Source organism: Pteropus vampyrus, unplaced genomic scaffold (assembly GCF_000151845.1).
Source record: "Pteropus vampyrus isolate Shadow unplaced genomic scaffold, Pvam_2.0 Scaffold357, whole genome shotgun sequence".
Lineage (NCBI taxonomy): Eukaryota > Metazoa > Chordata > Mammalia > Chiroptera > Pteropodidae > Pteropus > Pteropus vampyrus.
Window position 1 is genome coordinate 1,532,375 of NW_011889138.1, and position 12,009 is coordinate 1,544,383.

At 56.3% G+C, this 12,009-nt stretch overlaps 1 protein-coding gene across 1 annotated transcript; it reads right to left on the minus strand.

Annotated features, from left to right (window-relative positions):
* Nucleotides 1-2,269: 2,269 nt before the first annotated feature.
* On the minus strand, nucleotides 2,270-12,009 carry EPS8L1 (EPS8 like 1). Its single transcript, XM_011379290.2, has 19 exons — nucleotides 11,993-12,009; nucleotides 10,713-10,753; nucleotides 10,437-10,495; nucleotides 9,696-9,857; nucleotides 9,268-9,417; nucleotides 8,661-8,743; nucleotides 8,004-8,265; nucleotides 7,615-7,741; nucleotides 7,336-7,424; nucleotides 7,169-7,243; nucleotides 6,919-7,067; nucleotides 6,186-6,327; nucleotides 6,044-6,072; nucleotides 3,985-4,117; nucleotides 3,764-3,895; nucleotides 3,446-3,557; nucleotides 3,142-3,316; nucleotides 2,621-2,753; nucleotides 2,270-2,532 (listed from the first exon to the last, which is right to left on the minus strand). Exons 1-19 carry the CDS (start codon nucleotides 12,007-12,009, stop codon nucleotides 2,446-2,448), a joined length of 2,157 nt encoding a protein of 718 aa, XP_011377592.1. The 3' UTR covers nucleotides 2,270-2,445.

Sequence of the window (12,009 nt, forward strand, 5' to 3'; positions counted from 1 at the left end):
GGGCATTCATTCATTCATTCATTCAATTTGTTCATTCATTCATTCTTGGTCATATTCTACTTGCCAGGCCCTATTCTACCAGTTGGTGATATAGTAGTGAATGAAACAGGCAAAGATCCAGTACATTTTAGGGGGAGAGGCATAAGTCATCCAATGATAAAATGAAAGTATTTTAGGTGGTGGTGCTGTGGAGGAAAAGCAGGGGAAGGGGAGAAGGAAGCTGGTGTGTGTGTATGTGTGCATTTTGTATTGGGTGGTCAGAGCACGCCTCGTAGGCTGGCACAGGCAGACATTTGAGGGTCTGAGGAATTGAGCCATGTAGGTATTTGAGGGATGAGTCTTGATGAGAATGGCATGTGCGAAGGCCTTGAGGTAGAAGTGTGCCTGACGTGGTGAGGCAGAGGAAGTAGCTGATGTGGCTGGAGAGAAGCAATGGGGGTGGGGTTGGAAAGGTAATGGGCTATGAAGGAGAACCTAGGTTTTAACAGGTCCCTCTGGCTGCAGCATTGAGAAGAGTCTGGGGGCTAGCACTGAGGGACAGAAACAGGAAGACTAACTAAGGGGTTACTGCTGCAGTCCCAACAAGAGGTGATGGATCTGGGGGATGGTGGTAGAGATGGCGAGAAATGGTCAGATTCTGGGAATATTGGAGCGGCAGCTGCCAGGGTGTCTTGATAGGTTGGGTTGTGATAGGAATGGGGCTTGGACCCAGTGTGCTCATGTGGGCCAACTGTCTGGCTCCTGCAGTCATTCCAGTTTGCAGCCTTGGTGATGGCAGCAAGGGGGTTATTGAGGGAAAACTGTGGAGCAAGCAGGCTTGGGGATCCGCTTGCCCCTCTTAGAACTGAGGGCTGGGGCACCAGACAAGAGCTTGAATGGTGATTAGATACCCATAAGGGCTGAGGGTCTTCTGGGTGGATGGAACAGCATGAACCAAGCTTGGCGGCAGGAAGAGGCAAGCAGAATGCTGGGCCTGAGAAGCTGGTGAACCTAGCTGGCCACAGGCCTCTTGCCGCTAAGCTAGAGCTTAGATTTTATCTGATGGGCCATAGGGAGCCAAAGGAGGTTGTGTGAGCAGGGTGGTTCGAGGTGGGAAGAAGTCTTGGAGGGCTGGTGTGCCCGGGTTGCAGAAGGAAGTAGGGACTGAGAATCACGGTTCCTCCCAGTACATGGCTGTGCCTCTGACTTGTCTGATTTTGGAGGATGCCAACTGGTCCAGGTAGAAGCTGAGCTCCAGGGGAGAGGCTAGCAGGCCTTCTGGCAGGGGAGCTTGGCAGTGGGCATTGTGGGGAAGCAGAAGGAGCCAAGGAAGGAAGAGGAAAGGACCTTCTTTTCTAAGCTGGAGGAACGTCCGGTCTGAACGAGGCTGAGAGCCAGAGAAAATCAGTTCTGAGCTAGACTTGCCAGCCACCCAGATAATGGGAAGGAGCTGCTGGCTAGCCAGAGGAAAAAGGAGCTTGAGGAGGTAGGAAGCTTCCTGGTAGACTGTCGTCTCACAGGAAGACTAGCCAGAAAGCCTGTGGTATGTTCAGGACACAACTACTTCTCTGTGGCTGGACCCCTGGCAAGAGGTAGGGGACAAAGTGGTGGATTCTGGGAGACTAACCTGGAGGAAGAGAGCGGGTTTCCCTTAAGTGGGTATTTGAGCTGGGCGTGGAATGCTGAATAGGAGTTCAGGCAGAAATTCGCTGGTCCAGCCAGCAGAAACCAAGTCCAAAATCTTGGGTGGTTGAAGGGGTTTGGGGAGTGTTTGGAGAAGGGCAGAAGCAGAATGCATGGAATAGTGAGGAGGTAAAGGATGAGGTTGGAGAGGTGGGTAGGGACCAAACCACTCAGGGCCTTGAGAGCCATACTACAGGGCTAGGGGGGCAATGAAGAACCAGAAAAGGATTTTGAGCAAGGGAAGGGTTGGGATACTGAGTGTTCAGAAGATTGTTCTGGGTGAACTTAAGGCTGGAGGTCAGGCAGAAGTCTGGATTGGGACCCCAGGGAAGGAGAGCAGAGAGAAGGAAACTAAAAAAAGTGGAGATGGCTCCTACATTCCTTTTCTCCTATGAAGCTGTAGCTGGGGCAAGCAGGTCCCTGAGACCCCTGGTAGCTGAGTAGAGAAGGGACAACAGTTGACACTGCCTGCTAAGAGGAGGCTGTTTATAGACTGGGCCGCATATCACAATGCACAGGGCTCCCGTGTGCGCCCTCTCCTGGGGTGCGCAGCAAAGTGGAGTCCCTAAATTTTCTCTTCACTTCCCCCCCTCCCGCTCTTGGCCAGTTGAGCGCAGTGCTTGCTCAGTAAACTCTAGGAAGGACGGGGGAAAACCAGGGCCGGAACAGGTCAGCGATCCTTCGAGGGGTCTACTTCCACTGGTGGGGGCTGCAGAGTCCTTTCTCCCATGGGGCACGGGGAGACCCACTACGTGGAAACTTGTAGCGGAGGGCTGGCAAGGGTCAAATGACCTCTGTTTCCATCTCACCTTCCACCTTCTTCTTTTGCTTCTCCATCACCACCTCCAGCTCTGACACTTTCCCTTTATCCTGGAGGACGGGGTGGAATTTAGGACACTGGCATCCGAGCCTGGGCTCCCTCCTTGGCCTGGGGCCAGGGCTGAGCTGCCCAGCTCACCTCCAGCAATGCACGCTGCACCGTGACCTGGCTGTACACACGCGCCCCCTCCTGGGGGCTCACCGTCCGGAACTCCTCTTTCTGCAGCGAGAAAATCTGCGCTCCGGTCAGCACGCCCAGCGCGTCCACTGTCCTGTGCGAGGGCGGCGGAGGCGCGGTCAGGTCTGGTCAGGTCTGCCGGCCAATCGTCCCCACCAAGCCCCTCCCCATCACTTCATGCCCACCTAGTGGTTTGTCCCATCAGCAGCATTCTAGCTCAAGCAGGGACAGGGAGCTGCTGAAGGATCCTGAATCCCCACCCACCAATTACAGTGCGCCATAGGGACTTTTCTGAAGACTCCCCAAATCGGAGCCTGGGAAGACATGCCAATCTCAGCCAGTCATTCATTGTTGCAACCAGACACCCTCAGTCTAGGCCAATCTTGGTTCCTTGTGGTCTGCTACGCCTTCCTCTGGGCCAATCAGAACGCTCCGCCTCTAGCGCTCATATCTCATGATTGGAGTCGGCACGTACCACTCACCTGGCGCTAAAACCCTTGGCTTGCAGCCAGGCGCGGACCTCTGAGGCATCTGAACGCGGGCTGAGCTGCGGCTCCGGGATGCGGGGCCCTGGGGCTGTGCGGCTGGGGCCCGAACGACCCTGGGCCAGGCGCGCCTGCAGCTCTTCGTTGACACTGAGCATCTGGCAGAATCTTTCTGTGGGCGGGAGATAAGGAAGGGTCCTCGTGACAGGCCAGGGTCCATCTGCACTTTTCGAGCCTCGGTTTCCCTGCCTGGAAGGTGAGGGCAAGAACCGCTTCCCTGAAAGAGTGCCCCCACACTCACCCTTCTCGCTGGGGTCCAAGCTGTTGAGGCTGTCGCAGCTGTCCCAGTGGGGCTGAGCCCGGGTAGGAGCCACAGCTAGGGCCGTGGCCGGCGGGGGTGGGGGAGTGCTATTCTAGAGGGGACAGAGAGGAGAGCACCTGGATCAGAGAGAGGACTCAGAGTCCTAGCCCCTCTTATAGAGGTTAAGTTTCTGAATCCCCAACCATCTCTGCCAGTACCTTTAACTTTGACACCTGATTCCCGCACCCCTGGTTCCCAGGATCAAGATCTGGCCCCCAGCATATTGTCCCTCGAGACCCAGAGTCCACCCTGGCTCACCAGAATGCGGGCAGGGCTTTGGCTGCGGTCCCCCGGGAGCCCCGGGTGGGTTGTCAGGATATTATAAGGTACGTATCCCTCCTGCCCTTGAGAGTCCCGAACCTTCCACCACTTGCGCTTGTCATCCAGGACCTAAGGGAAGTACAAGGGGATGGTTCAGAGCCTGTGTCCGCAGCTAGGGCTGGATCCACTCCAGTCCATCAGCCCTCCACCCGTCTAACCTCCAACACGTCCTGTTGCTTGACTGATAGTTCACTGCTATTTCGGGCCTGGAAATCATAATTACATAGGACCCATTTCCCTGCTAGCTCCGGCTCCGTGTGGGGCTCAGCTTCTTTCTCCAGGTCTTGGTGACTGAGGAGAAAGGGCAGGGTTGGGGACAGGTGGCAACCAGCCCCACTTCTTTTGGCTGTAGGGTGTTGGTGTGAGCTGGGGTTAGAGCCAAGCAGGGGCCAAGGCAGGGGGCTGAGTTAGTACTGATAATAGAGATATGAAACTGGAATAGCAGCTTGAATATATTTTGCTGCTTATATGCCTGGCACTGTGCTGTAAGCCTGTGATGTGGGTGCTGGCATCACCTTCATTTTATAGATGAGAACATTCAAGTTTAGAGAGATAAAATCATTGCCCCAGATCACACAGCCGGAGACAGCTGCTATTTATTGAGCATCTACTATGTACTCGGCTCATGATTAACAAAAACCCATAGTAATAATAAAAACAATAGTCATTACTTATACAGCACGTGCCAGGCACTGTTCAGCCTATTACATATATTAGCTGATTTGATTCTTGAGACAACCGCTGGTAAAACCATGAATTTGGACCCCTCTTTTCTTCTTCCTCCCAGAGTCCCTATAATTAGCTCCATTTTACAGATGAGGAAGTGGAGGAATAGTGATATAAAGTGACCTGGTGATGTAAGGGTCTCAGAGCAAGAAAGAGGCATAGCTGACCTGGAACCCAGGCAGTCTGGCCCCAGAACCCATGTCCTGAGCAATTCTGCTGTCCTGTTCAGGCAACTGGACATGAACCTGAGCTCTGCCACTTCCTTGAGCTCTTAACTTCACAGACTTCTCATTCTCCCAGGAAGGGGTTATTATTTTTCTCATTTTCTCTCCAAGGCACTCAAAAGCTGGGGTTGTCAAGCCCAAGATTCAGAAGCATGGAGGGTGGGATGGGGAAGGGAGGGGTTTCCGTGAGACCAGGCATCTGGGGGGAGGGGAGTGGGATTTGGGCTCTGACCCCCCAGCAAGAGGGACCTCAGCTCAGATCAGGCCTACCTGTGCAAGGGAGAGGGGGGGTCTTCAGGGCCGCAGCACCCCCTCTGTGGGGCTGGCAGCTCCCAGCACACTGTTCCTGCTGAGACCCTCTGCTCTGGCCCTCGCTCAGACCCCTTTTCTGCCCCTCCAACCTTGCTCCTTGGTTTCTTCTCATCCCACGTGGCTTCTCTCCTATCCGGCCCTTACTTGCCCAGAGACCCTAGTGTTCTGGCTCCTTTCTCCCCTTATTTCCCCAGAATCCAAGAGTCTGCCTCCATTGCTTGTTGGAACCATGAACCATAAACTTGGACCCCCAGATCTTTCCTTCCCCAGAGACCTAGGAGTCTAAGTCCCAAGCTTTAACTTCCTCATCCTCTTAACCCTTAGAGGTTCCCTGTCTGACACCCAGCAGAGGTTGAGACAATTGCTTTAGAGCCTTGGGAAAGTGAGGGTCCAGCTTGCCAGCCTCTTTCAGGGGCCCAGCATCTCTACCACTCCCTAACCTGCCCGGAAACCTGTCTGGTGGCCAGGAAACCTGCCTGGCGGCCCCGAAAGCCCCAAGCCCGCTTTTCTGGCTCTCCCATGTTCCAAGCATCAGACTCGAGCTCTTCTTCAATACCTAAACATTCCATTCCCTAACCTCTTCCCTACAACTCCGAGGGCTCTGTCCTGGGGGGGACCTGGGGAGAGAACTTCCCAGACTCTTAGCAAACAGCCTTTTTCCAGCCCTTTGAGGACCCAGGGAAACAACCTCTCAGATATTACTCACACCCGGCCCACTCCTCCCTCAGACCCTGGGATCTGGACCTCCAGCCCCCTCCTCCCGTGGACCCAGAAGTCTGAGCTCCGCCCCCTCACTCCCTTCTCCCCCCTCCCAGCCCCGCCCCGCCTCCTCACCACCTCACCCACCTGCGTAGAACCCGGAAGACAGAAGGAAAAAGAAAAAAGGGGGGCAGAGTTAGAGTCTGGAACCCCCAGGACGTACCCCACATACCCCCACCCGGGGGCCCACACTCACCCATTGACAGCGACCTGGGGGGCGCTTTGCTGTAGGACATAGAGGATACCAGGTCAGGTGGGGCTAACCTGAGTCTGGACTCCTTGGTCCCCTCTGTGTTAGCCTGGAGGAATTTGCTGTCCCCTTGAAGCCTTAGCCTCACCTGCCGGCGCCGCCGCTCGTGCTGTAGCTGTTTCTCTACTGGGTCCTCCCAGGGGCGGCCCTGCGGGTCAGTGGCTGGGGGTTCCCAGCCGCTGTAGAACTCGGGGCTGTATGGGGGTCCCTCCTCCAGGGGCAGCTCCACCCTGCGACCAAGGACGGGGCGGAGGGCTCAGGAATCCTGGTCCAGCCCCCGACTTAACCCTGTCATTAACTTCACTTTTCCCCTTTCCCTAAGCTTTACCCTATGCCAGCTATTCTATCTTCACCCCTTTTCGGCAAACCCTGCCCCTGCCTAAACTACACCCATGACATCGGTTATATTTCTAAATACACTGATTCCAATCTAATGCTCCCCCCCAGCCTCTGATTGAATCTCACCTTTGATTCCAAACCCGTTTTCTAGCTACACGCATTCTTCCCTGGCTCTGCCCCTACCCCCTCGAGGCTGTCTCCGAGAGCACAGACTCTGCCCCCTTTCCAAACATACAGGCCAAACTTTCCCTAAAACCCGCCCTTTGTTTCTTCTGGTCGTGATTCAGTCTTAAACCTCCCCTTCACGCTAATTTCTGGCGATTTCTCCAGTCGGAAGCTGGAATTTGTCCTAGGTCCCACCCATTTTCATTGGCCGCACCCTCCGGCCTAAGCCCCGCCTCTAATCCTTCCAGTCCCGCCTTCTACCAATCACCACGCCCCTGCTTTCTCCAGCCCCGTCCCTCAATCGCCACGCCCCTCACCCTGGCCGGGTCCACGAATCCCCCAGAGAGGTCCAGAGTGCATTTTCACTTGGGGTGACATTATCCCGCAGTAGTGCCACGGCCTCGGACGTCAGATGTGGCTGCCGCACGCCACTCGCGAGCTGGGGGCCGCCCGACATGTCCACAATCTGCCAGGGGGCAGGAGTAGGCGTGCCATCAGACCCTCTAGAAGTGGAACTCAGATTCCTTCTGCTGCAGGGGGAACCTGAGGATTGGGAGGTAATCTCACCACGTGCAGAGGTCCGAACAGGAAGTGCAGCAGCTCTGGGGAGGAGGGGTTGGCGATATTGCCGCGCAAACGGGCCTGCGGAGCAGGAGAGGGGCTGGCGTCAGTGTGTGGACCAGTCAAGTTCGCCATCCTCTGCCCTTGATGCCCCGGGCCCGACGTGTCCTCACCAGCAGGCTGAAAGCGTACTTGATTTTCTGAAGCACGTCGGTGTACTCGGCCTCGTTGGGCGGCTTGGCCCGCAGTGTCAGGAGGCCCTCTGTGGGAAAGGGGGCAAGCAAGGTGATGGGGATATGGAGACAGTGTCAGAGAGAGAGGCAGAGACTCAGTGAGATCGCGATTGGGAGTCCAACTGGCAGGGGGTGCGAAGGGAGACCCTAGGGAGAGGAAGGTTATTTGGGAGTAACCGGGGTGGGGTATTCGGGATCCCACTCGGGGGTGCCCCTCACCCCCAGCCGCCCGGCGCCGGGTCCTGCGACCGCGCTCCCGGTGCTCAAGCACTCGGGCCGCCTCCGCAGACTTCTGCAGCTTGGATACAAAGCTCTCCACGTCGTCAAACAAGTGGTTCAGGATGTCCTGGGGGACAGAGCCGAGGCACGCATGAGACCCCTGAGTCCCGGAACCTTATCATCTCTGTCGAAGTCCTCTAGCCCAGAGTTCCTAGGTTACATACACCCTCTGATGCCTGGTCCTGTCCCATTCAGTCACCGCCGGTCACACCCAAGACATCTGACCGGGCGCCAGACCAAACCCCACTCCCTTATGGAGGACTCACACCCCACAGCCGGTCCCGCCCACAGCCTAGCCCTGCCCCTAGATGTCTGGCCCCGTCTCTTACCACGTCCCGCTCCGCCTGCAGACTGGCTAGCTCTGGGCCGCGGGGGCCCAGGTCCGGGGAGGCCTGGTCAGCGCTGCCGGGGATCTCCTCCGGGCAGGGCCTCCGCGCTGCTTCTGCCTCGGGAATGGGTTCCTCCTGGGGTCGTCCGCAGCCCATCGTCGGTTCCACGGTGCTGATCGCTGCGCGGACTGAGGGGCGGCGCTGCAGGGGCGGGGTCTCGGCCGGGGACGAGGGACGACGCTGCAGCTCCTCTTGCGTGGCCCTGAGTAGGGAGAAGAGGAAACTCGGGTGGGTTGAGGGGTCCAGGGAGGGTAAAATTCCGAACTTAAAACGGAGACACTGGCCCAAAGGGGTTGAATCTAGGTTCAGAATGGTAAGGAGAAATCCAAAATATGGGAGGAGCGCCTCTCTGGAGGGAAACAGAGGCCGAGAGAGGAGAAAACAAGTACCAGAACCAGGAAAATTAGGGTCCTGGGGAGGGGGCACACTTGTATGGGAGGTACACGCAAGACTTGAAGCAGGTTTTGTTTGACTTCGTTCAAAATTCGTCTTGCTCTGGGCTAGTGGTATAAGCCAATTTCTAGGATGGGGAGACTGAGGCCCAGAGAGACCCCGCCCACCCTCTCTTCTCCTTCGCTTCCAACCCAATCCCCTTACCTGAGCGCCGCGGCCCTGCGATCCCCACGGCCGGAGCGGTAGTCGTACAGAGCCCCTTGGATGTCCTCACGGATAAGCTCCGCCTGTCAATCAAGCCGTCAGGCCATGCCCCCACTCCACCCACTGTCGGACCTGGCCGCGCGCTAGGGATGAATTTCTTGGCTCCGCCCCAGACCATGGTCAGTCATCGCTCACGTCTGTAGACCCACGCAGGTCCACGCCCTAGGCTGACACCTTCGCCCTACGTCTGTCTCCGACCTAGGCCACACTCCTACCCACGGAGGCCCGGTCCGGGTGGCTTCTGGTTCCTAGACCACACTCATGCCTTTCTGTTCTGGCTGCCCCTCAGGTCCTCTCATATGTTCTTCTGGAGCCCTTAGTCTCCGTCTCCTCTCCGCTCTCACGTTCAACCTCGACCCTGTGTCCAATTTGTCCTCAAAACCCTCAAAGTCCTCTCCTTTCCAGAAAGTCTTTGCAGGTGATGCCCCCTCCGCTGGCTCTGACCCCGCTTTTGTCTCGGGCTACGCCTCAACCTTAGAGGCCCCGCCGCTGGGTTCGAGGAGTCCCAGCCTTAACCTCCGCTGACTCCCGAGCCCGGCTCGCTCACCCCAAGACGCAGGCCCTGGAAGAAATGCACGTCGGGCTGTGTGCGCTCGGGCTCCTGGCACACGAGCAGCAGCAGCGAACGACTCCGGCCCGGCGGCGTCACCGCGTCGCAGCGCACGATGGCGCTCAGCGGGTACGACTCCAGCTCCTCCTGCGGGGCGGGCGGGTAAACTGAAGCCCAGAACCAATGACACTACTACATGCGGACAGCAGTGACAGCAGGTGCAGGCACCGAGCAGGGCAAACCCCTGTTTAATAGAGAGGGCTAACAGGGCTCAAAAACGGGGCAGCGGTCCCTCGCCATGTTCCAAAGGAAGGACGAGCAGGAGCCAAGATTCACGCTAAGACCCCCGACGTCCCTAGGGCCAAGCTCTCCATGCCCCCACCATTCAGTCCAGCAGCTGCATCCACCCACGTGCCCCCTGGCACCTTGGAGACGAGGTCGAGCAGTGTGACGTGGTCGGGAGACACGCGCAGCAGCATCTCCTGGGTCCAGACGCGGCCCTGGCTGTCCATGACCGCCAGCTTCCGCAAGGCTTCCTCCACCGTGTGCACGCCATCTTCCTCGCCCAGGCAGAACGTAACCAGGTGCTGGCACCGGCCAAGGAGAAAGCAGTGAGTCCCCGGATGATGCCAGGTGGGTTTAGAATCCCGTGGAATGAGCCTTTCGGCCTGTGACTAACCACACCTCCTCAGGAAGCCCTTCCTGATCACCTGCTCCACGTATGGGCGCCTCCACCTAGTGCCCTAAGTTTCTCTCATCAGAGTGACTTATCACCTGGGTCTGTCTTCCCACCAAGACTGGAGGCTCCTTGAACACAAGGAATGGGCTGGATTATATCTAGTCCCTTTAAGCACCTCTACCTCCATGAGAGCAGCTGGTACCCTTTGCCCTACCTCTGGACCTCATGTGATCCCTACTCATCCAGGATTGTGTCTGATTTGTCCCCAGACTGTCCAGCTCAAGCTGGCTCAAAAGACAAGCTGGCAGATTCAAGTGGAATTGAGTTCCTCCACGACACCTACCTCTGAGGCGAGGTAGAGGAAGTCCACTTTGCAGAGGAGCACAGTTTCCCAAGTTCTTCCTGCTTAGAGGTCCAGATGCTTCCAATACCCCTGTCTCCTTTCTTCCCACAAGACCCCCTGTGCCATTGCAGACCCCAGACTCACATTGACTGGATACTGGGAGATGTCGGCCATTACGACAGTGGAGTAACGCTTCCTCTGCTCTGTGGGGGAGGAGGGGAACCACGGAGGGGGGTATGGACCAGAAGACCCCACCCTGGCCTTCTCCCTCAGACCAAGAGACCTGGCCCCAATCCCCTCCTCCCTCAGACTAGGAGTCCAGGTCCCCAGCCTCCTCCCTCAGACCCAGAAGTCCAGGCTTCCAGCCCTTCCTCCCTCAGATCCTGTTTCCACCTGAGGTTTCCTTGGCTCCAAACTCACCATAGATGGACTTGGCACTTGGTTTGGGGGCAGCTTCTGGGCTGGCGAAGGAAAAGAGGGGTAAGAGGGGCCATGGGAATTGGGAGCAGATCATGGGTGTCAAATGCCAAGCAGAGCAGCGGCTTCATTTTGAAGGAACGAGGGAGCCATGCCGGGTTCTGAGCAGGGGAGGGCAGGGCATAGCTGGATGTCGCTAAGACTGGTGAAGCAGTGGTGCTGGATGGTAGTGGGGAGTATGGTCTCTACGGTCACATGGACCTGGGTTCAAATCCCCTGTCAGCTGCTGCCTTGCCATAAGACCTAGGATAGGACTTCATCTCTCCTGCCTCAGTGTCCCTCTCTGTAAGACAGGGGTTAGTTATCCTATAGCTTCCATCTGGCAGGGCTGTTGGGAAAATTTAATGAGATAATGCAATGGAAGTGTTTTGCAGCCTCAATAATTGTTATTATTATGATGACGATGCTAAGGGCTTGCTCAATAAATGGGAATTTTTATGATAACATTAGTCTTTAGAGTAGACAGAGAATTACCGTCTCTTTTCCCATCCCCAATAGGCCAGCTCTTCCCAGCCAAATCCTCTTTGTCTCCTGCCTTTAACTTCCTCTTCAAGGTCACCTCCAAGAATCCTTGAGTCTCCATTTCCACAGAAATGGCAGAAGCTTGGAGTTCAAGTGTGGTCAGGGATGAGAAACCCTTTCATTTGAACCTTTCCTCCTCATCCTGTTCTTGCCAGTCAGGTCTCCCCACAATTTGATTACCTCTGGGCTGGAGACCTTACTACCTCACCTCTCCTGTGTGGCTGTTCCCATGTGTCTGTCTTTGTCCTTCTCCCTGCTTACCCCAGGAGACTTCAGCCTTCGTAATCAACATCCCTGACGGTTTAGCAAAGGGTCAATATTTAATAAGATAACAATCGAAATAGCAGTCCCTATTAGTTGAGCACCTGCTGTTAGTAAGATTCTCTGCTAAGTCCTATGCATGATTTATCCCATCGAGTCCTCAGAATTGTCCCTGTTTCACAGAGGAGGGACTGAGGCTCAAAGAGGTGACATCCTTTGGCCAGAGTCATACCATAGCTGAGCGTTAGCATCTGGATTTGAACCCAGGTCTGTCTGCTCTGGAGTGCAGCTCTAACTACAGGCTGGACAGGGAGGGAGGCAGCTCAGGCTTCCTTCTGAGTGTGTAGACTTGGGTGGCCATTAATGCCACCTGCAGGTACAGGTGAGAGTGTGGGGGAGGGGTGGTGGGGCTAGGGGGCCTGGTGCCCAGGGGCGCTTACCCGGTGCTGGTGCTCAT